This window comes from Kogia breviceps, chromosome 2, assembly GCF_026419965.1.
Source record: "Kogia breviceps isolate mKogBre1 chromosome 2, mKogBre1 haplotype 1, whole genome shotgun sequence".
NCBI lineage: Eukaryota > Metazoa > Chordata > Mammalia > Artiodactyla > Physeteridae > Kogia > Kogia breviceps.
This window is the reverse complement of record NC_081311.1, coordinates 57,526,464-57,551,755: the sequence shown is the minus strand read 5'-3', so window position 1 is coordinate 57,551,755 and position 25,292 is coordinate 57,526,464. Positions and strand designations below refer to the sequence as shown.

Here is a 25,292-nt window from a genome sequence, read left to right as displayed (position 1 = left end):
GATGGCAGGAGAGGTGGAGGGAGATGGCCAGATAAAGGTATGGAAGTACAACTAGTTTGCTGAAGTGGAGTAGAGGTAAAAGACTGTGTCCTCTTAGTCACAATCAATTCCATACTTTTCCTGATTAACAAGGAGGTCTGGTCACCAGCAATATGGGGACAAATTACTGGTAAAACCACAAAAACCATGCCCTTTCTGTAACCTCTTTCTTGGTTTTATTCATCTATGTCTCATCACTCCTCGCCTTCCTCAGATGCTAGTGTTTCCTGAAAGTGGATAAATCTGCAATCCAATTCCGTTTCCCCAACCTGTGAATTAAGATGGAGCTTCAGGGCTTCCCTGGTGGCGCAGTGGTTGAGAATCTCCCTGCCAATGCAGGGGACACGGGTTCGAGCCCTGGTCTGGGAGGATCCCACGTGCCGTGGAGCAAGTGGGCCCGTGAGCCACAACTACTGAGCCTGCGCGTCTGGAGCCTGTGCTCTGCAACGGGAGAGGCCGCGATGGTGGAAGGCCCACGCACTGCGATGAAGAGTGGCCCCCACTTGCCACAACTGGAGAAAGCCCTCTCACAGAAACGAAGACCCAGCACAGAAAAAATAAATTAATTAATTAATAAACTCCTACCCCCCAACATCTTCTTAAAAAAAAAAAAAAAGATGGAGCTTCAGGATGTGCACGCACACACAAGCCTTGCTTCTCCATGAAAGATCATCTTTTCTTTTGCTTGTCTAGAGAAATCACTTGACTTCTGTGTCTCGCATTAGGCCACTGTCCGTAACAACAGTGGTGTCATTTTGATGTGCTCTATGAGGCAATGGGCACTTTGAAGCTGAAAGATAGAACAGACATGGGTAAACAGTGCTCTGAGCAGACTGCTATTACACCATTAATGCCAGCAATTATTTCATCGAGTGACACATCTGATAAAAAGTCAGCTACCTTCCTCCGGGAAGTGTCTCAGTAGCTACAGCTAGGGACTTCTGGTTTTTCTTCTTCTTCTTCTTCTTCTTTTTTTTTTTTTTTAATGGGCAGAGCTTGTTAATTCTCTCTTGTTAAGTCCATTTCTCTGGGTGAGGGTCGAGGTTTTAGATCCTGGCTTCATGGGAGCCAGCACAGATTCAAGGCTATTTCCTGGAATGGGATATGTAGTGGCCTTTTGATTTGTCCTTTCCAGGTTTCCTTTTTGCTCAGTTCCTCCTCTGCCTGTCATTATCCTTGACAGCTTTCCTTTTCTGCTTTTGGAAATGCAGATGTGACGGCTTAGAAACTAACAGCTATGTCTAAAGAAGACTTAGCATTTGATGGGCTGTTTCTTTGATCATCATATACAGCACTATGTGCATGGCATTGTCTTAAGCAAGGCTACCAATATTAACTCACACAATCTCCATAATAATGACTGAAGGTAATTATTATCCACATTTTTTCAGACAGGGAAACTGAGGAACAGAGGTGCAACAGAGGCCAACAGCTCATGAACAGCAAAGTAGGATTCAAATCCAGGCAGTTTGGTTACAGATAACCCAGCTGCCTTCCTGGCTGTGCTATGCTCTGTGGACAACGTGACCTGGCGTCAGTATGGAGAAGGGGGGATGTAGTGTACATAGTGATGAGTTAGAGGGGGTGGAGTTGGGCTTTCTGAGATTTGCACTGAGATTCGTCCTTCAGTGCTTGTTTTGGAAGAATAGTTGCTTTAAATGGCTGACACCAGGACTCCGACTGCTTGAATAGCGACTTCCAATCACAGAGGACCCACTGTGTTTGGGGCCACTACAGCTGGGACTAGGACAATTAGCTCCTGATTAGAAAATTGTGCAGGGGAAAGCTCAGATGCACCCGTTGATGGGGAGTTAGTTCCAATGCCAGAGATGGAGTGATTACTCACATGCCACGAGCCTATGTAACTGAGAAACACTCAGGAGCGGGGGAATATGACCTGAGGCTGGGGGTGATTGTGTCAGATGCTGGGAAGAGAGTTGCTGACAGGTATTCTTTGGAGCTGGCTGCCTAATGGTTGGTTCTGTAGCCACGACTAGTCTGGCTCAGTCCAAATGGGAAAGTTTTCTGAAATCTCTACATCACTTCCCCAGATCTGATGCCTGAGGTAGTCCATACTTGTGTGTATTTTCTTTTTTTTTTTCTACAAAACTTATTATTTAGATAGAATTCCTGCTTTAAGCGAGAGTACCAGGACCTGAGAATTTTGCCCATGCCAATTGCCTGGCATGGGAAAGACTATATGTTCTAATATTAATGACAATAATGAAGGCTGAACACTGTTATGTAGAATTGAGGAGGCGTGCCTTATAAACATTAATAAACAGAAACCTCAATTAAAATCGTCAGGAGGCCAGAAGGGGTAAGTCTCATGTGCTATGATGATAGAGGAGCCCAACAGAAACAAGAAATGCTGCTGCTTCTTGCCTGGCAAGAGCTCAGCCAATGAGAGACTGTCACAACTCAACCAATGAAAAGTCACTATACTTCGAACTCTCAATTCCTCCAATGGGCTCTTTGTTTACTATAGCCCCCTCAACTTCCTCTTCCCTTTTTATTTAATTTTTTGGCCACTCCGTGCGGCTTGTGGGATCCTAATTCCCGATCAGGGATTAAACCCTGGGCCCCCTGCATTGGAAGTGCAGAGTCCTAACCACTGGACCACCAGAGAATTCCCCCTCTTCCCCTTTTTAAAAAGCGTTCTTTTTATTTTCACTGGGGAGTTGTACTTAACTCGTCATGATTGCAGACCCTGAATTACAATCCTTTGCTGATCCCAAATAAACTCATTTTTGCTGGAGAAATAACTGGCAGTCTATTTGTTTTAAGTCAACCGTCTTCAGCCAGATTTCACTATAAATGTGGCAGAATAGTTCTACCTCCTCACCTCCTTCTTTTCTTTCCCTCGTCCCACTACTATAGCTGGGGATTGGACTTTGGTAAAACTGGCTAAAGAAGTGGATTACCATCTGAAATTTTTAAATTATGTTGAAAATATGGCAAGGCAAAGGTTTATTCATCTTGTAGGTATTCCAAATATCAGTTCATTGTAGGTTTTATGCCTGTATCACAATTCCCACTAATTTCTAATATGGATAGAATAGGAGCAATCTAAAGAGCTGAATTTTCACAAGTGTCACTAAGAAATCTAAGCAAGAAAGTCACTGAGTTACAAGGAGATGGTAAACGTGGAGTCAAAACTACGTAGTGAAAACAAAACAGAGTGAATCCAAATACTTGGTGCACCCAAAAAGTGAGCAGACTAAATAGGAAGTATATGAAGAATGTATTACACCCAAAGAGCAGGAAAGTCAGTGTATCAGCCTTGGGATCTTGAAGCCGGAGGGGTAGTAGAGGTGGAATAGCTGTGGGGTAAACAAAACTAGTGTCCGCCATCTAGTGCTTAGGGGACACCTGAACCCATTCTTCCTTCTTGTGTAAAAGTCTTGTAATCTTCCTACACTTTGTGGCCTTGTTAACCAATGAGACACCCTTGCCCCCAGATCCAGGGGTGGACGGTTGATCCAGGATTAAGAATATGTATCCTCAGACTTTTCCTGGAACAATCATGAATGACAATTTGCACAGCTGCTCAATTATAAGCCTGGGGCTCCTGTTGGCTGTCTTTTCCATCACAGTGGGAGAGCTTACCTGATAATAAAGTCCACCCGGAGGAAAGCAGAGTCTAGGGACCCAGAGACAAAACTCTTATCATTTGAGCATGTGAATCATGCTGCACCTGAAGCCACTACCCTGAACTTCTAGACTCATAATCAAACAGTTCACTCTTTTTGCTTAAGGTAGTTTAAGTTATATTTCTGTGCTTTGCAACTAATATAAACCTGCATTTACTCCCTTGAGACCATAAGAAGTTTTACACTAAAAGTGTTTTTTTTGTTTCTGTCCCAGGATCAAGAAGATACACCCAGAATTACTAGGAAAGAAGCATTTAAAGTTCCAGGGGTTGATAAGTAACAAGATATACTGTACAGCACAGGGAATTAGAGTCATTATCTTGTAATAACCTATAACGGAGTATAATCTGCAAAAATACTGAATCACTATGTTGTACACCTGAAACTCATATATTATAAATCAACAATACTTCTTTTCTTTTTTGGTACGCGGGCCTCTCACTGTTGTGGCCTCTCCCGTTGCGGAGCACAGGCTCCGGACGCGCAGGCTCAGCGGCCGTGGCTCACGGGCCCAGCCGCTCCGTGGCCTGTGGGATCTTCCCGGACCGGGGCACGAACCCGTGTCCCCTGCGTTGGCAGGCGGATTCTCAACCACTGCGCCACCAGGGAAGCCCAACGATACTTCATTTTTAAAAAAAACTTCCAGGGATTAACAAACTTTCTCTTAAAGTACCAGATAGTAAATATTTTAGGTTTTATGGGCCAAGAGGCAAAACTGAGGACATTATGTAAATACTTATATAGCCATTTAAAATGTAACCATTAAAATAATGTAAAAAAAAAAAAAAAACCCACATTCTTAGCTCCTCAGCTGTTAAAAAAGAAAGTCAGCTGCTTCAATTTAGCCTGCTGGCCCAAGAAAACAATGACACAACTTACTTTGAACATTTTTTTCTGTTTCTGCCTCATAGAAGAAAGCATTCTTTTCATTTGCATCCTTCAAGACAAATATCTCCTTATCAGGGAGCTCCCTATGAGTGCCTTGACTGGGTCTATGGTTCCTCTTTTGTGCTAATACGCCACCAAGCTTATAACCTTTATTTTATTCCTTCACATATTTTGACATTTTTAAATTGTGAAACTTCAGACATAAGAAAATGATATAAAATATTAAAATAAACACTTGTGTAAGGTGTAAAACCGAGCATAACAGTTAATGCAGTTCCAATATCTTTGAAGCCCATTTTGTATATTTCCCCAAACACGTTTCCTCCCTCCTCTACAAGTAGCTACTATCCAAAATTCAGTGCCAGCCATTCTTTTACATTTCATTATAATTTTATACCATCTGCAATTAATCTTATATATGTGAGCATAACATTGTTAAATATGTTTAAAGCTTTATATAAAATAAATGGATCCTTCTAAAATTTGCTTTTTTCCATTTTCTTTTTTTTTTTTTCCACCTCAAGATTGTGTCTGTGCGTCATGGAGGTTAATTTACATAGTTACAGTTCATTAACTTTTACTGCTCTATTGAAATGCATTTGATGAATATACCACAATCCATCCATTTCCTGTTGATGGACATCTACATTGCTTCCAACTTTTTGCACATGCAAAAAATGTGCTGCTTTGAAAGTATTTTGCCTGCCTCCTTGTATATATCTGTGAGGGTATCTCTATAGCATATAGGTAGAAGAAGAACTGGTTGGTGGTATATTATACTCACCTTCAAATATACTTGAGATTGCTATATTTCTACCCAAAAGTGTACCAATCTCCTGACTTACTGGTATCTTTGAGTACTAGTTACTCCAAAACCTTACTAAAAGTTGGTGCTGTCAAAAAATTTAAGTTTTCTTTATGGAGAATTTCAAACATATAAAAAATAAACAGAAGAGTATAATAGACCTTACGTATCCATCACCCAGTTTCAAGAGTCAACATCTCGTCGTAGGAGGGGGCAGGCTCATGATATAATCAATTCCCACAACCACGGGGTGAGCAACCACAAACTGGAGGATAATTTTAGTGCAGAGGTTCTCCCGCAGGTGTGAGAGTTCTGAGACCCACATCGGGCTCCCTGACCCAGGGGTCCCGCACCAGGAAGACAAGCCCCAAGAGCATTTGGCTTTGAAAATCAGCAGGGCTTAACTGCAGGAGCCCTGCAGGACTGGAGGAACTAGAGACTCCACTCTTAAAGGGTACCCAAAAAATCTCACAGGCCCTGGGACCCAGGGCAAAAGCCTGGGCCAGACCTACCTTCTAGTCTTGGAGAGTCTCCTGGAGGGGTGGGATGGTGGGGGCAGAGGGGCTGCACCTCAGGCTGGGGACACAGACACCGGCAGCAGCCATATTTGGGAGCTCCTCCTATGCGTGGAAGTTCGTGCCAGGGCGCTCTCTTGGGCTCCTCCCTCTTGCTCATTAGCGCTGAGACTTGGCCCCGCCAACAGCCTGTAGGTGCCCGTGCTGGGATGCCTCACAACTAACTGGGCGGGGACGCGGCTCATGCATCAGCAGATAGGCCACAGTTGCCTCTAGACATGCTCCTAGACATGGCCCTGCCCACCAGAGGGCCAGGACTCAGCCCCGCCCACCAGTTGGCCAGCACCAGCCCTGCCCTCCAGGAAGCCTGCTCTAGCCTAGCCCAGTCTCACCCACCAGGGGGCAGACTCCAGATGCAAGAAAACCACCATCCCCCAGCAGGCCAGACCCTATCCTGGGACCAGCTGGGCACTGGCCCTGCCCACTAACAGGGCAACACAACCTTCGGGACACCCCAGATGCCATACTCAACTGTGTCAGGAACCAGGCCCCCCAACCCCCAGTAGTGATCTGACACCAGCTCTGGGACCTCGGGCCCTGTAGCCAGACTCCAGGACCCAGCTCTACCTGCCAGTAGTCTGGCACTAATTCCAGGACCTGGCTTCACCCACCAGTGGAGGGGGCAACAGCTCGAGTCTTCTGGACCCTGACTCTGTCCACCAGTGAGCCATCACTAGCCCCACGGCCCCCTGAGGTTCTACAGTCTGCTGCCTTGTGACCAGGCCCCACTAACCAGCAGCCAGCAGCATTCACACAAGGCAGGGCCCATAAACCAACCCAGCCAGGGGCATTTGAAATTAAGAGAGCAGCAACTTAAAACTATCATGTACCTATATAGACTGCTATACAAAAACCTCATGGTAACCACAAACCAAAAATCTGTAATAGATACACATACAAAAAAAAAAAATGAATCCAAACATAAGACTAAAGATAATCATCAAATCATAAGAGAAGAGAACCAAAGAAGAAGGAAAAAAGAAAGGGGGGGAAAAAAAGACCTACAAAAACAGGTCCAAAACAATTAACAAAATGGCAATAAGAACATTCATAACAATGATTACCTTAAATGTAAATGGACTAAATGCTCCAACCAAAAGATATAGAGTGCCTGAAGGGATACAGAAACAAGACCCATGTATATGCTGCCTACAAGAGAATCACTTCAGATGTAGAGACACACACAGACTGAAAGTGAGGGGATGGAAAAAGGTATTCCGTGCAAATGGAAGCCAAAAAAAGCCAGCACAGCAATCACTCCAATGTTTATAGCAGCATTATTTCCAATTGCCATGGTATGGAAGCAACCTAAGTGTCCATCAACAGATGAATGGGTAAAGAAAACGTGATATATTGATATATACTCCCAGGTATTGGGAACAACACAGGTATGTTCACTATACCTTTTCTACTAAACACTGTACAGGAGGTATTCACTAAAGCAATAAGACCAAAAAAAAAGTAATATAATAACTGAAAATAAAGAAATAATACTCCCATGTTGGCAGATATAATTATGTATGTAGGACACACAAAGGAATAAAGCCAAATTATTAGAATTGATAAGTAAATTTAGGGAAGTCACTAGATATGTGGTCAATATACCATAATATATATGGATCTCTATATGTGGAAAACAAACATAAACAATGTGAAATTTTTAAAATGAATCCATTTAAAGTTACATGAAAAAGCGTTAAATACATAGTGATAAATCTTGACCTTTGTCACTGTCTTTGTAGCTCACCAGTGCCCTCAGCAAACATTTTCTCTTTGAAAAAATAGGTAGATAGACAGGTAGATAGCTTTCCTAGCTGTTCTCACTGGAACATTTGGAACAATTTACTAGTTTGTGATTATCAGAAATAAAAACATCATCTTTGTCTTTTGACAAGTGGATTTATGCTATTATATACAAAACTTTATTATTTTTGATATGAATATTTTAAAAGTAATTTAGTTATTTACAGCTTTAATTTATGCCTTTGAATATTATGTCATAGTTAAAATGCCTTTCAATCTGAGATTTATTTTTTATGCCTGGCGTATTTTCTTCTATTACTTTTTCTTTTCAATTCTTCAGTTATTTATCTGGTTATTTTTATCTGACTGCAGTAAGAACACTTCACATGAGATCTGCCTTCTTAGATTTTTAAGTATATAATACAATATCGTGAGCTAGGAGCACAATGTTGCACTGCAGATCCAGACCTTATTCATCTTGCAAGTAATTTACTTTTTGCAGAAAGAGTTAGGTAAGTCTTGTATTAGTTTCCTAGGATGATAAGGAAGTAACACTAACTGGGTGACGTAAAACAACAAAAATTTATTCTCCCTCAGTGCTGAAGTCTAGAAGTCCTAAATCTAGGTATCAGTAGAACCAGGCTCCCTCTGAGACTCTGGGTAGACGCCTTCCTTGCCTCTTTCTAGCTTCTGGTGGTGGCCAATAATCCTCAGTTTTCCTTGGCTCGCAGACTCTCTGCCTCCACCCTCCCATGGCCATCTTCCATCTGTGTTTCTGTCTCTTCCTCTAAGGACATCAGTCATATTAGATTAGGGGCCCACCCTACTCAAATGTGACTTCATTTCAACTAATTACATCTGTAATGACATTATTTCCTAGTAACGTTAACAGTCTGAGGTTACAGGGGTTAGGACTCCAACAAGTCTTTTGGGGGGGGGTTAGGACTCCAACAATTTAACTCTTAACAGGCATGAAGTTTTATTTTACCCCCATGACTACTCAAGTAACTCAATATCATTTGAATTACCACCCTTTCTCCACTAATTTATCCTGTTCTAAATTACCAGATATTTGGGAGAAATTTCTGGCCTCTTTATTCTATTTCTTTACTCCGTCTTTCAAGTCATGCATCAGCACTACAGTCTTGATTGTTGTCATTTTATAATGTCTTTTGTTTTTTAGTCAATTTTATTGAGATATGCCATATCTCCATCTCATTTTATGCCATAAAATGCACTGATTTTCACTGTGCGTTCCATTAATTGTGACAAGTTTATACAAGCACACCACCATCACTAAAATTGAGACACAGAAATTTCTATATCACTCCCAGATTTCTCTCATATTGCATGGCAGTCAACCCTCTCCTCTTACACCTGTCCCCATGTACGGTGCAGGTGACCTCACCTGCCAGTCTAACATGGATAAACCATACTTGCCCAAAGTCTAAGTCAAACGCATAATGATCAGATCTGTTTCTGGTTACTATTTTGGGTGTGGGCCTGGAACCCCATCGTGGCCAACAGGACCTGAAGGGAAATGTACCAGCTTTCTCTAGAAAACATTTCCTCTATATTGAAGGGTCCCACAAGAGAAAATGTCCTCTTCTTCACAGGACATTGTTGTGTCTGTACAAGGCTGCTAAATTAACTGCCACCATTGTTGACCATGAGCACAGACACTGCCTACCTGCAGAAGGCAGTAGGGCACAAAGATGCAGAGAAACCCCAAGACTCTCGGTGAAGACGGCTCATTCCTGCTGTCAACCAGCCCTGGGGCCGCATCACCTCTGGATTTCCATGTTATCAGAGAATAAACACGGAATGTCTCAGACACTTTAGCCAGGTATTCTGTTATTTGCAGTGAGAATCATTCTGGTTAATATCCCACATTGAAGAGGGTGTGGGAAACCTGGGACTCCGTGATAAACGGTAGAATTATGATTTAAGACATCTCCTTTGGGGGATAATTGGGCAACATTAATACTACTAAATGTTTTTTAAAATGACAGAGCAATTCCAGTTCTGGGAATTTCCCCTACTATTAAGCTCACATTCATGCACCAAGATATAGGCACAGGATTGAAGCTGTGGGTGAAATAGAAGAAGACTGCAAACAACCTAAATATTTGTCAGTAGGAGAAAGGCTAAATAAATTACTTTTTACATGGAATACCATGTAGCCCTTAGAAAGACTGATGGATGGAGTAAAAAATCATCTATACATTATATAGTTTTTAAAAAGCCATATAGAATGTATATAAAGTATATAGCATGTTATGCTTGGATTATGCTTGTATATGCATAAACTATTTCTAGAAGGATGAAGAAGAAACTATTAACCATGATTGTCCATAAGGAGGGGAGTTGGGTGACTGAGAAATAGGAGGGAGACCTATTTTCACTGTTTACTTAATTTTATACATTTAACATGTGTGCAACTAATATGTATGATCTATTATGATTAACTAATAATTTTTGTTTTAATTAATTGATAAAAGATCCTAGAAAGACACATCATTTCTTGGGAAGATGCCTTGTTAAAAAAAAAAAAAAAAAGCAAAAAAGACTGCAAAACAGAATAAGGCCATGATCAAGGCCAGTGTTGCCAAGTTGAAGCCTATGGAAAAGGGTAGCCTTGGAGCTTGGATTTCGGCAGCTCAGTCCAGGGTGCTGTGCTGGTGCTGGGTATGCAATTACAGGAGGAACAGTGTGTGGTGGAATAAGACACATGCTTGCTAGCCTGGCAGGTCCAGAGCCCAACAATTACAGCATGCTCTGAAGGGAGGAGAAAATGTCACCGTGTCTCATACTTGCCTGCTGTATATAGAACACTTAGAAATAAGGAACTAGGAAATGAGAGCCCTAGAAAGGTCTATGCAGCAAACAGAACTTCATTCCCATCCCGATAAAGCTACCTACATCGTTTGTGGTCTCAGGCCCATATACATTCATTTTTCCTAAAAAGAAGTGTCTTAAGCACTTTTCCTGATGATAGTTATGCATGTTTAATCTACCTAAACCTAAACAAAACAGAAATGTATTAAGTGAAAAGCAAAAGTCCCTCGTAGGTCTCTTAATTTTTCCCCTCTGCCTCTGCCTTAACTTCACAATCATTATTTATGGCTCAACCTTATTTTCTTCCAAATTTTAATGAATATATAAATATACCTAATCAGTTAACAGTAATGGGATCCGACTATGTTTTATTTTCTCCCTGTATGCAATATGGGTCAGGAGTCTAAATTTTTTCTGTAAAAAGTAAGATAGTAAATACTTTACAGATGTCATACAGTCTCTGATGTAATTATTCATCTCTACTGTTACAGCAGGAAATCAGTTCGAGATGATATATAATGAAAAGGCATTGCTATGTTCCAATAAAACTTGATTTACAAACAGGCATCAGGCCACATTTGGCCTATAAGACATAATTTGCCAACCCCTGATATACATAAATCTACTTCATCCTTTGTACTGAGTGTCTAGTACTCCACTGAATGTATGAATAAATTCATTTAACTCACCTCTCATTGATAGAGACCTCCAATTGTTTCTATTAGAAGCCCTCATAACCGAGCACTACTTATCAACTAGCTGGGTTAGCTGCTGCCCTCTCTCCACTCTCCTGTAAACATGCGCACTGCTGTCCACTGTCCACTGACATTTTATGCCTTGTGGGCTGCTCCTTGTGCTTTCACCAGCTGAGTTTACCAGCAGTCCCAAGCCACTGAAACATTTGTGCCTGTTACTGTAGTATGAAGTTGAATTAAATAGTAAGTCAACCAAAGAAACAGAAGGACGAGAAAGAGCTTATTGATGCTATAAAAACAAAGTTGGTTATTTTCAGAAAGACCTGATTAAGGTAACTTGCTTTTAAAAAATCTGTCAAATCAGAAATAGACTCACTGACACAGAAAACAAACTTATGGTTACCAAAGGGGAAAGGGGGGCGAGGAGGGATAAATTAGGAATTTGGGATTAAAAGATACACACTATTATATAAAAAATAGTTACATAACAAGGACCTACTGTATAGCACAGGGAACTATATTCAATATCTTGTAATAACCTGTAATGGGAAAGAATCTGAAAAGGAATAGATATATAGAGATATAGATACATAGATATATGTGTGTATATATCACTTTGACACATAGATATAAGTATGTATATATCACTGAATCACTTTGCTAAACACCTGAAACATTGTAAATCAACTATATTTCAATTAAAAAAACAAGAAATGATGACTTCGCAAAAAAAATCTGTCAAATTAGGTATGGGTGAGATCACTACAAAAGACTGAAAACCAAGGTGCATGAGGTGGGCAGTGAATGAGAAGACCCCTACTTTAGCTCTTTGGAAAGACCAGGCCAAGAAGCCTGGGTGCAGGCACAGCCCTGCTTCCTCTGCAGTTTTCAGAAGCTGGACTGGACAGGGGAACTGCTTTCTGCCTGATGATACCCCATGGCCCCATTTGTCCAATCATTCTTTCCAGGTCTCAGGGGACCTCTTATCTCTGATTCTTAGCCTACATTTTCAGACTCTCTGAATGTGAAAGGTTAGTAAGCATGAGATTCTGTTTCTTCTCTCAAAGCCCTGGTTCATTAACATTTAAAATAGTCCTGAGCCCATATTTACATTTTGATATCATTCATGCTTTATTTCCTTTGCACTCTATTCTGTTCCCCCCAGTTTTTCTTCCAGGCAGAATCTATCTTATCCGCCGTTGCAAAGCAGTTAACATTGATTCTGGTGAATGGTCTACTTTGATTTTTGCTACAGGGAGATTTTAGCACAAATTCACATATATTGTTTTCTCAACAAATAGAAAAATATGTTCCACATTCATCACGCTGGGTATGTCGAGCCTGCTATTTTGTAACTTACTGTCTCATCTCTTTCATTTGCTTTCTCTGTCACTGTCAATCTCTTCCTAATACTTCATCCTTTGTGCAGACTCCTTCCTTGGAGTCAAATTTGGCAGTGGAGTTTGCCTAACTAATGGGGACCATATGCTCTGCAATTACATTCCCCAACAACGTTCAGATTTGTTAGCAAATATTGGAGAAGGCAAGTTGAGAAACCAGGGTCCAAAGACTGTCAGGAATTGGCACATTCTGACAGGTGAACCTTCCTTGCTGACCCCTGGGAATGAGTTCTGGTTTGGGCTGCTATTGTAGAATAGGAATTTGTTTCTCAAAGTATCAGTCAGTTGGTAGATTGTTCTTGAAATGGCTAAGTGCTTCTCTTATGCCTTCCCAATGCCATACTGTACTAACCCCTATAGGTTAATTTTTTTTTTTTTTTTTTTTGCGCGATATGCGGGCCTCTCACTGTTGTGGCCCCTCCCGTCGCGGAGCACAGGCTCCGGACGCGCAGGCTCAGCGGCCATGGCTCACGGGCCCAGCCGCTCCGCGGCACGTGGGATCCTCCCGGACCGGGGCACGAACCCGTGTCCCCTGCATCGGCAGGCGGACTCTCAACCACTGCGCCACCAGGGAAGCCCAAGCCCAGGTTAATTTTTAATACATGACTACGACCTGTTTATCCCCTACCCAGACTGGAGTGGGGTCGTGATGGTGCTCACTGTTGTATCCCCAGCTCCCAGTAGAGGAATGTGAACATAATAGCTATTCAGTAAATATGTGGCTGAGGAACAAATGAGACAATCTCTAGAATACATTAAATGCCAAACATTATATACATTACATACATACAATGTGGGTGGCTTTTCTCCATTCTCTAGCTCCTTCCTTTCCCTCCAGGCTAGACCAGCCTTAACTCTGGAAGTCCGGCCTCCCTAAAAGAGTTCAAACTTAGGATTCTGAAGATGATTTAAATGATGGCCCTGAGACCACAGCACCAATTTTTAAGAGGTTTTTTTGTTGTTGTTGTCATTGTCTTTCTTCTTTTGCCTTGCGATAAAGTTTCATTAATTTCTCTGTGGGGGGTGAGTATGGGGCAGGATGCATCAAAACTCCTAAAGGCTGTCTTGATAAGCTAAATGCAAGGAAAAAGAGCACTGCTTCGCTATGCAGATATCAGGAAAGGGTAACTAGCTTGGTTGCAGGTGGCTGAGGACAGACACATTCTAGCTTTCCAGGGGCCTTCCTGAAGGCTGCCTATTTCTTTAGCAACCTGCATGCTGGAGGTTTCTGCAGGAGCTTGTGGGCCCTCTGGCCATGGTGTGACCCTGGAGGGACTGATTCCCAAGCACCACATCTAATGACAGCAGCTCTTCCTCCCCCCACGCCATCCATTGCGGTCTTGGGCTGGTACCCACTGACAGTCTCCTTGGAGGTGCAGGGCTCTGTTCACACTCAAAGCTGGAAAGGCAATGGAAGGCCATTCCCATGCCTCCTATCAGTCCATAACTTTGCCTTCAGGGAGAGCTGCCTACAGCAACCTGATGGAAACTCAGAGACTCCACTCCCCCCCTCCCCACAGATGTGCGGGTGCTACAGAGACACAAGGCACGCTCACCATTTTAGAACACAAATACATAAATTTTTAATCTGCGAAAAATACAAAATGAGACCATGTACAAGTTATGTACAAACCCTTTTTACAAGACAAGAGAGTTATCACTGGTTGTTACAGATGACAGAGTTGAGTAGATCATTTCAGAGCACCAGCATTTAGTCTCTCTTCCAACCCAGTTATAGGTCATAGAAGTTCATCATTACCATCATCATTACCATCATCATCATCATCATTATCACCACCACCATAATGCCAACAATCAAACGTCTGAAAGACAGATGAATAAGCCACGCTCTTTTTCCTTAATGAACTTGTAGGCTGACCTCTATATAAGCATACTTTTTTTTTTTTTTTTCTTTGTCCCCTGAAGAAACATTGAGTGCAGGTTTTGGTGTTAAGTGGGGGAAGGTTTCTTTTCAGTATCTGGGTGGTGGGATGTGGGCCAGAAGTTTTAGGCAGCATGTGACTGTGTCACCTGGGAATGGAACATTTTTAATTAGGATATCCCGGCAGACCTTGGTTCCTGTTGGAAATGTTGCAGTTCTGGTCAAATGTGTCTCAGGCTGTGCTCAGCGGAAGGAAAGGAGGGGGGCAGGCTGCTCTGGGGCAGGAAGCTTTGGTTTAGTGTGGAAATGGGGCTCCGTCAACCTTGCTGGCAGGCCTCCCCTACCTGCTGGCTGCCTTTCTCACACTGACCCTGAATCCCACGTGACGGACGCTCTAGTTTGCTCTGGCGGGCATATGACGGTGCCGTGTGGACATTTCCATCTAAGACTCTGAACAGGGGGCCCAGGAAGGCTTCCTAAGGCAAGCACACTGGAGCACTTTGGTCTCACTTTTGTCCCTGTTCTGCTGAATAGCAAGGCGGAGGAGAAGAAACACAGAAGCCCTCGAGGGGAAAAACAGACCAAAGGAAAGCTTTTTAGATTTGAAATCGACCTAGAAATTAACAATGATTTTCACCAAGCCAAAAACCCTCTCTCCTCATGCTGCCTGTCCAGAAAAGCCACTAAAGCAAAGGGATTGTTGCATTTGTTTTAGGAATGCTGAAACCAAAGCCGCCAGTGTGTAGAGATGAGGAACAATGGAATGACATGAACAGGGAGGCAAAAGAAAAAGCACACCTGAAGATCCCTCTCTTCTGATCCTTCTCCAGGAAGGGTTCCAGTGACCTAGAAGTCCTATCCAACCTCCATTGCCTACGGCATCCAAAGTAACACAGAGCGACCAACTGACCGCCCACCCAGGCCGGCCCTCGTGACCAGCTCTGGAGATAAAACAAACAAGCAAATTCCCTGCCCTCTTCAAGTGCGTCCCTTTACTTCTGAGTCGCTATCTCCGACACCTTCATTTCCAACCTCAAGGATGACCCACCTTCTCTTTCTTAAAGTTTCCGTCTCTGGTTTCCCATTTTTCTGATTCTGGAGTACCCCAGGTCTCCTTTTCCAGGAGTACCTACTTATTTAGCTCCTTTTAGCCCTTAAAAAAAATATGGTTGTAGCCCCCATGTTTTTCTGCCTTCAAAAAAATCTTCCACACCTACCCTTCCTCCTTTGGAGAACCCAGCCATACACCCCACTGTGTACATACCTCTGTGGTTCCCACGTCCAAATCCACAGGACCTTCCGTACCCCCTCCTCTCAGCTCCACTTTCCCCATACCTTCTGCCTTAAAAGCCTGCCTTTATAGATCGTGCTCAGCTTCTTCTACTTTGAACTAATTAACGCAACAGTTCTCAGCTGCCCGCATTCTTTCCTATTCCTCCACAGGGTTCCTCTATTGAGGTCCCAATTAAGTGTTCCTTTCACAAAGAACCTTTTCCAGAACTACAGCCAATGACCCCAACAGCCAGCCCTCAAAGCAGCCCCCACACCAGCCCCTACCCTGCCATTTGACCTTCTACAAGTAGTAGGATTTATAACATTTATTTGAGGAAGGTAGGACTTCATGTGCTGAGCTGTGGACTTGGAGTTTGCACCCTTGAGAACTCCATGCTGCTGAGAAAATGTTCAGCTCTGCATATCTGCTCTTGATAACATGTAGGAAGAACTGACTTTGCAAAATATACAACCTAGAAAATGCACAGATATTGGTGTTTGTCACTCTTTGTTTAAGACATTTAGTGGCTTTCCATGAGTTTCTAGAGCAAGGCTCAACCTCTTAGCTTGGCCCTTAAGACAATTTACGTTCCAGCTCCTTCCCTGAAGTCTCATCTTACTTTCCCTCTGCTCCCCATAGTAAATGGACGGATTCTGCACTGGAATTCCACGTCCAATTTGAATGATGTGTTTAGTCGCCTATAAGTAAGGTGACTCACGTCGCAATTGGTTTGACTTTTTTCTCTCTCTCTACCTCTCTTCCTTCCTTTTTTTAAAACTGAGATTCTCTTTGACAAAGAAACATGGTAGATGAAAATTAGACTTATGAAGGTAAGTAGGAAAGAAATGGTTGGTGTACTAATGAAAGGAAAAAAAAATCAAATAAACAGAGGACGGGAAATGAAGTGAGAAGTAAAACTGGTACCTTCCTAGTGCCCAGCTCCACATGTGGAAATAAAAATGAGGAAAACTGCAGAAATCTGGGGGTTGTGAGCCTCTAACTACATATTGGAGATTGGAGATATGGGTTAGAAATAAAGGGATTGATGGAAATTGAGCCTCGAGCCAGTAAAAAAGGCAGGCCAGGATGAGATTGAGAAGAAAACGCTAGGAACACACAGAATAATCAGATCAACATGATTCAGGTGAGTTTGAATTTTGAAATTTGCGTTTTGAACCTAAGGAGACTCCCAAGTCTAAAGCAGAGGAATGGACATAACTGCTATGTGTCCAGAGCAGAAAAGGCACTACCCTCAAGAGGACTGCTTGGGTGGTGCAGCACGAAGGACCATTATTCTAGTACAGGACAAGACTGTCTCCAGGGGCTTGGCTTGTTCCCATGCCCCACCCCCCGCCCCCGCTTTGAACTCATAGCACATCCTCTCAGATCTGAAAGGGACCTTAGAGTCATCTAGATGAATCACTTTCATTTACAAAGGAGGTCACTGAGACTCAGAGAGTTGAAAGAACATTTTCGAAGTGTATAGCTAATTATTTGCAGATGTAGCTTGTGAACCCTCGTATTAAACCATAAGTAGGAAACTTGGACTCTTCGCTTTACAACATGAAAATATGCCCCATGTTCTTATACCTTCTCACTCTCTCCCTTTCTAATCCTAACCAAACAGTTCTAATTCCCTGTTTATTTAATGTCCTCAAGTAAATTTTATACAAAGTACATTATAAGATGCCCCAAGCTTTGGAAGGAAAGAGCTTCTGGGTGTTCCCCAACATGCCTTAGTCACAACCACTTTTACTGAAGGTGTTTTATCTTGGTTCAAGGCGTTATTTTAAAATATAAAATTGCTCAGATGAAAGCAAAAGTTTTCTTAATGAGAAAGATGATGATAGTGACGATGCTTTTATCAGTAGGTGCTTTCTCCTTTTAAAACAGCCTGTTGGTGAGTTTGATTCCCAAAGCACATGAGTTACTAATTTGGGAAAATGGCTTTTCTGGAATCCTAAACTGGGGTGGGACCTCAGAGCCTTATAACATGGACTAGACCAATGATGGCCATCGTTGGTCTGTGCTGAACATAGCCAGGAAGATAGGTCTGTCAGAGCGTGGTGAGCTGAGGATTCCCTCAGGGCCAGAGGGCTCAACAAATAGAAACAAATCAGGAAGCTCTGGCATTCCTTCAAGCCCTTCAATGATGTTATGATCTCGTTTCTGTTTCCATTTCACTTTCCGTCTACTGGGTACCAGTTTTTGCCAAAGGAGCCACCAGCCAGTCATTTTGTATACTCCCTTTAAAAAATGCCTTATTTCATTTTCTGGCCCCAAACAATTCATTATTACAAAGGCAAAACAGCACAACCTTGCTCTACCTTAGAAGAAAATGGATTCCTGCCAATTGGTTTTTGGAGGGGACCCCTTGCTCCAGGAAACTATCTTAGCCATTTTGGTTTAAAAAAAAAAAAAAAAAAAAAAAGAAGCTTAGATTCAAATCTCTAGCCATAAAGGGCATGGAGTTTGTACTTCTGTTTCCAATGTGCATTGGTTTGGAGAGATGAGGAAGAGAGGGCAGCAGGCATGGGACACCGTGGCCTAACTTCCTCTAACGGAAGAGCATTTAGGTGGTGGCCACCAGTGCCTGCCAGAGGAGACCAAATAGTTAAGACAAATTCAGAAATGGTTATCAAGTTATCAGGAATGCACTAGGGTTCATGAAGGAAAGAAGAGCGTGGATTTATGTACTAAGAATGTGCTAAGGTGAACCCAATACAAAGTCGTTACGTAGAAGAAGGCCTAGCTTCCAGGAAAGTTGTCAACTCTCAGCAAGGGTTTCGCCCCACAAACCCATTTTACTTCTGTTGGAACCCAAGAAATGTTTATAAGCCTGAAGAGAATGCTGACGTCATTTTAGTCTGCTGAGTAGACTAGTGATTGATTATAAGTAATTTTTAAACAATCCAGTTGGACATACATTATATTCACGATACTTTTATAGAATTAATTCTACAAAAATGTGACGACAGGGTAACCACAGTCTGACAAGTCACTTTAGGATGACGCCTACAAGGTGGAAACACAACTACATTGGCTCTGCAGGGACGGGACAGAGGTGGAAGCTCATTTTGCCTACGTTGGTAATTGGAGTACTTAGTGGACCTATGTTTTCATGATGATTTCATTGCTTGGCTCTGATCTGATTTGCTGTAACATACTACGTACCACGGGGTCATGGTCTAATGGAATAGATAGCATGGGACTTTGGGGGATATTCTGGTTAGTTTGGTTTCTTCAAGTGTCCACAGTTTACATTTTTAAGAAAATAAAAATCACTAGCACATCCATGCTGCTCCAGAGATCCTGATGTTCCTATCAAAGATTGATCATTTTGAAGTTGAAAATCATTTGGAATGGAACAATTGCTGGGATGCCATTACACTGAGCATGCAAGCAACAGCAGAGCTCGGAGACACCGGAATTGTGTCTGATGGTTAGAAAAATCTTTTTGACCACAGTTTGAAGTGGCTGATACATTAGATTTCATTGCTGGTAATTTTCAAAGGCTTTTTCTAACAGTCTGTATTAAGTGCATTCATTGCTGTCCTTTTGTCGTTATTATTCTTTAGGTTGCTGTAACAAGTTCGTGTGTTTTGTCCCAGCAACTAAAGGAAGGCCTGAACAATTTAGATCTGGGCAAAAGTCATCTCCTTGATCATGGAACTTTTCTGGCTTTTACACAAAAACTCAGTGAATAGCATGAATGTGTTATCATATCCTATCGTTAAGTAAAACTATTCATTGGTGTTTACAAACTTTCAGGCTAAAAGCCCTGCACTTGGGGAATGGGGAGAGAGTCCACCAGACCTTTCCGAAGTTGCGATTACCGCTTGGTTGGTTTGGAGATATGAAATGAGAAGCATAACAGCATGTAGGAAGGAGTCCCCACCATTAGAACAACAAACAGAGAAATGTCTTCCGTGCATCTGGTCCTCAACTTCCATGTCCCAGGCACGCTCGCAACCCTCCTGGTATTGTTAGTTGGCAGGGTAAACCCGATCTGGCATTTGTAGAAAAGCTGCAAGAAGGTCTTCCCTTTAAATATATGAACAAAAGGTGAGAAATACAGGATGAAAACTAAAACTACAAAAATATGACTTTCGAAAATAAGTAACTTTCCATTTATTAAGAGCTGGTGTTAGTACAGCCAAAATACATACCCATCTAGGAAATTCACCTGCCCTCTTTTGTCTTCTTTTTTAAATTTACTAAAATACATGTTTACATTATTGGACCATTGTAAAGTTGTCTTAATAATCCATTTCCCTTAATTATAATTAACTGTGGTGGTGACCATCATTCTCCTCAAAGAAAAAGAGACAAAGAAGAGAAATATGCATAAGGAGTCTGGCCACATTCCTTTTGAGTTTGCATTGTTAGATATAGGGAATATATATGACAATGGAAAAAAAAAGAAAAAATATATTTTCCTTCTAATAAATAAAAATAATTTAAAATGCTAGAGGCTATACATGACTATTTTAGTATGTTCATATATAAATGAAATCATTTTCTTTTCCAAAATACATGGAAGCAATATTCAAGGCAAAGAAAAAGATCTGTCTACTTTATTTTTCTTGCAATTCTTGCTTATCCTAACGTTTCCACCAGTGATTCAGCATGTAAGAGGAAGAAAAGTCACGTCACCATTTATGAAGTTTGTCAGGCTTTAAAAAAAATAGTTCTGGTCTCCTGGGAGTCAACATTCATCTTCAACTTCTCTGATTGGTGGAATCAAGCTGCTTGTGGATTTATATTGGTTGATCTGGTTAGCCATGTGGGTACTCATGGGCTTGATTTGAATGTTTCTGGGATAGGCATTATCCGGTTCATCTGTAAACCATTTCTTTTCTGCTAAAGGGCAAAACGGATAGAGAACAAGAAGGAGAAATGAGAAGCTTAATTAGTCCTAGGGCAAAGACTTTGGAAAGTTCATTGAAAAATGCAAAAAAGGTAATCGAGAGAAGCTGACAGTGAGTAATTGGTAAGAGAGACAGTGCAGTGTAGGGAGACCCTGGAACCTGAAACATCAGCTGCCCGTAGCAAGTGATGAACCAATGGGCTATTGGGACTTGGAGGCACCAGGGGTGGACTTCAGAGAATAAAGAGGGGTTGGAAGACTAACTGGCAGTGTTCTCTGGGGTTCCTTTCTTGGCCTAAAAAGCTTTGGTAGCGAGGAGATGACGAATATAACAAATATTAGGTATGGGCATTGCACCTAAAGAAAGATTTGTGCATCCATTGATTTGAGTGGAAACTGAGGGACATTGTCCCTTCCACAGACTGAGTGATCTAGAATCTGATGCAAGACCTCCTTCTTTGCTTGTACAAGCATACTTAAAGGTATATCTCAATCATACCACTCTTTTGTTTCTTCTGCAGCCAGTTTTGGGGATCTTAAAGTAAGCCCACAGATTTTTGCTGGTCAATGAGGGTGAAAAATCAGAATAGCAACCAATGTTTTCAGAGGCTTTTGAGATGGCTTTAATTTCAAGAAAGAAAACTCTATGTTGCTATAAAGTTATGAAAAGAATTCCTAGTGGCACTATCTTAACCGACTATAATCACCCAAGCTGTCAACAAGGGAGCTGGACAAAGTCTGGTCATTTCATTTCCACCCTAAATCCAGAGATGGCCGAAAGAGAATGCTGAGTCAGGGCATTCAGAGGCTGGGGTGAGGATGAAAATGGCCTAGCATCCTCCTGGAAGTTTAGTGCTATTTCATAAGACTCAGCCCTCATCCCCGCCTCTTTCTACGATTGGAATTTTCTGGGAAATCAGCCATGTGTACAGATACAAAGGGACTGGGGCAAATAGTGCATTCTAACTTGAGAATCATATGCCTCATTTTAGTAGCTTAGGAAAAGTAAAGAAAAAGGGAAAAAGCTTTCAAGCACACCCACTGCTATAGAGACAATGGCCTCTCCCGCCTTCTTTTCTCCCTATCAGAACAATTTATAACTGCCTTGTCAGTGGTCCTGGATGAATTCATTAACAAAATTGCTCACCTGGCTTGATCATGATAGAGGACCGTGTGTGTGTGTGTGTGTGTGTGTGTGTGTGTGTGTGTGTGTGTGTGTGTGTGTGTGTGTGTCCCTGCATGGCTAATGATTTATAGATCCGGTACGTATGGTCAGCTCATGACCACTCTGTTTTGTCCCTCCTTGGATCATGCTTCCTCTTGCTGTGTCCAGTGCCCTGAGCCCCCATTGTAGAAACCGAGCGGGAGCCAGGATGAGCCTTGGTGAAAGCTCACTCACTAACCTTTGTTCAGCAACTTGGTTTACACCCCCCAGGAAACTTCCTGCCTCTTGGAACATTCTCCACCCCTCTCTCTCCTTCCTGCACTGGCTCTCTCACCTATTATAATTAAGTTCACTTTGATTTGAACAGATTGGACGATACGAATTCATAATGCTACATCCTCACAGTGAAGCTAACTGATTAAGTGCTTTAAATTATTCCCCCTGACAGAATGATAAAGTTACAATCTGTTCTGAGATGATCTACAGCTTGCCAGACTCCTACAGCTTCTTTCTACATTCATTTATCTTTTTGTCAAGCAGAGCTTTTTTTTTTTCCTAAGCTTCAATTCCATAGATCTTTTAAAGTCATCAGCACATCTGAATTATTAATGAAGCTGTAGAGGCAAGGTTCCTGATGGGCTGGTTAAAAAAGGTTGTATAGAAATCTGGGACTGTGTACACATCAAAATAATTTCAGTCCCATTTAAAAAAGCATTTAGTTCAAGTGTGACACAGATGAACCATTATGCATTTGTGGAAACCAGTTTTTTTGTGATCTACGATTAAACTAACCTTTCAGAGAGGAGTAAAGTATGATGGTTATCATGTTTTAAAAGCATCGTTAGGCCGCTGAAACAATTTCAAACTATGACTTTTTCCAACGGTTTATGTATAAAGGTGATTTTCAGAAGAGCTGAACCCAGTGTCTGTGCTCTTCGCCTGAGCTGCCCTTGATTTTGGCCGTGCCCTTCTGTGGACAGATTTTGCAAAGGGTTTTAGTGCTAGGTTGGACATGCCAGGTAGGAAGGGAGAGTGAACTCTACTGATGGAAATGAGTAGGCCTTCTGGGTGAAAGACCTAAGACAGCTGCAATTTGCTGAAACTTTTACAACTGCTGCAGAGAATAATTGTTCAGAATTTAGTCTTTACAGTTCAATTCAAAGTTGGCATTTTGACCTTTCACGGCAGAGAGAATATCAATTTCCTCCTGCTGTCTGTAAGAAAGAGAGCATTATTTCCCCATTTAAGCTTCTTTCTCTCTTTCCTTTTACATTTCTTGCCATAAATATAATCTAAGCAGAGTTCTCCCTGTGTTTTGGCCATTCAGCTTCAAAGCAAAAAGGAGTTGTGTTAAATAAAGTGTACCCTGGTGATGAGCTGAGGTTTGCGTTATGCCTGAGAAACAGGCTTTTTAATTCGGGTGCCTCGTAAGATGTAAACAGCTGTTTTGTTGGAGACTTGGTTAGATACGATGCTGAAGAAATGGAAATAGATGAATGCTCTGAGCATTTTACTAAAATGTCTCGGGGCGAAGGTGTTTCTCCCAAAGGGCTTGAGAGGAACCACACTTTAACGATTGCCAAGCATTCTGCCCCAATGGAGAGAGCTTTGCTATGACAATGACACTGGTTTATCGGACTGTGCCTTCCAAAGAAGCCGCACCATTGGGTGCCTACAAAATTGGCCTTAAGGAAGAGTACTCAGGGAAGGAATTCACGTGAGTTCTGAAGTGGTCCAGGGTCGATCCAAATCCCTGAGCTGGTCTCCTCTCCCTGCCTCAGCCCACGAGCCCAAAAGATTTCTGGGGGCTTTATTTTCATCCCTAGGATGAGAAGGGCAATGGATCTGGTTTTGAGGGCCTCCTCCCTGCCAAAGAAAAAGAAATCCATTTGTTAATAAGCTTCTTGAAGATGTGATGCATGATGTCATCACTGTGAATAGACTGTAGGACGTGCCTGAAGTCAGGGAAGGAGTGGCATTTAACAGTCTGTGGCAAGTGATCTGGTAGAACAAGATCAAACCCAGAAAATAACTGCAGAGAGATGTGGCACTGCCATTGGGAGGTGTCCCCTATCAAGGCCAGCCTGGTAGGTGTCACCTACCAAGGCCAGTGGATGCCATGAGCCATCCACTGCAACCAAGGAGATGGCATAGAGCAGTAGGTTAAGGTCAAGGGGATCTGGTTCTCTCATGTACTAGTTGTGTGGCTCCGAGTGGGTTGTTCCATAATTTATCTTAACTTCAGTTTCTCATCTGTAAAATGGGGCTAATGGACCTTCCTAATGGTGTTGTTTGGATGAAAGGGGCTAGTGTCCATGAAGCACTTATCCACATACATGGTAAGTCAATGTGAACTGTTAAGACTATCAGTATTATTAGTAATATTAGGGGGCATTATAGCATAAAGTTCATGGACTTTAGTTTGAAATACCTCTCTGGCACTTCCTGGCTGGGTGCCCGCTGAACAAACCTGTCCCTTGGATTCTGTATCTTTCAAATGGAAATACTAACAGCATCTACATCAGAGGTTATCTTGAGAACTGAATGAGTTAATATACATAAAGTGCTTGGAAGAGTGTCTAGCCCATGGTAAGCACTTGGCGTTTGTTAGTTTTTAGTATAAGGTCAGCATGGATATGAGTACTCTCAGGGCTAAAGGACAACATAAGGATAGGTGATACCTTTTGGTGTGGTTGCAGATAAACTAGGGTGGAGGACTGAGGTGTATAAACTTGGGTGCTGGCCAGAAGAAAGGGGATTTTGGCAGCAGAGATGATGGAGAAGGGTTCGGTTGGGTAGCCTTCCTTGGGAAGGGGAGGAGAGGCAGGAGTGACACCCTTCAGTGGTACTTGTGTCTGAAATACTGGCTTTCAACTTGACAGGGGCCCTACCCCACCTGCAAGCCATCTGCATCTTCCACTGCTACTTTCATCATTGACATTCAAGGGTCTAGAATAAGGGTCAGGACTCCGTCCAGCCATGAGGAATCCCAAGGGAGTAGGCTACGGCAGGGAAGGGCTTGAGACCTGGGCTGACATAACTGCCTGGGGACCCAGAAGCAGAGCAACAGGCTGCACTGTGACAACAGCGTCTCTTTGCTGGCTCTGTGGGTTGTCAGTGCTGTGGGATTTGGCCTTTTCGCTTAACTACTCTCCAGAGAAGAGAGCATGAAAGGGGAGATGATGATACAGCAAAGGTACTTGGAATAATTGGGCCTTTTCTCGCTGTACCACAAGCTGAAGTTCAGAGAGAAAGGAGATAGCAGTTGAGAACAGTAAGAGCTAACAAGGAGCTCAAGCCTTCAAAGGTAACGCTGTGTGGTTTCACATCTCACACTTCTGAGAGCTAGTCTGGCCTTCCCCCGCCCCCTGCCTAGCAGACCCCAAGGGGCCAGAGGACCCCACCCACACATACTGCCTCCTTTCCTCTCCATGGGCAAAGTATGGTTATTTCACAGAAATGAAAA

The 25,292-nt window shown here is 42.4% G+C and overlaps 1 protein-coding gene across 33 annotated transcripts in view; it reads right to left on the bottom strand.

Moving 5' to 3' along the window:
* Window positions 1–14,194: 14,194 nt before the first annotated feature.
* The window catches only part of KCNMA1 (potassium calcium-activated channel subfamily M alpha 1), a 773,456-nt gene continuing 762,358 nt past the window's right edge, over window positions 14,195–25,292 (bottom strand). For 14 of the 33 annotated variants that reach the window (XM_067025278.1, XM_067025282.1, XM_067025286.1 and 11 more), the window contains one exon: window positions 14,195–20,651. In XM_067025278.1, the coding sequence (XP_066881379.1) occupies window positions 20,500–20,651 (152 nt within the window). In that variant the 3' untranslated portion in view covers window positions 14,195–20,499. Of the gene's footprint in view, window positions 20,655–25,292 lie in introns of all 33 variants that reach the window. The other 19 variants (XM_067025277.1, XM_067025281.1, XM_067025283.1 and 16 more) reach the window with 3 other exon arrangements.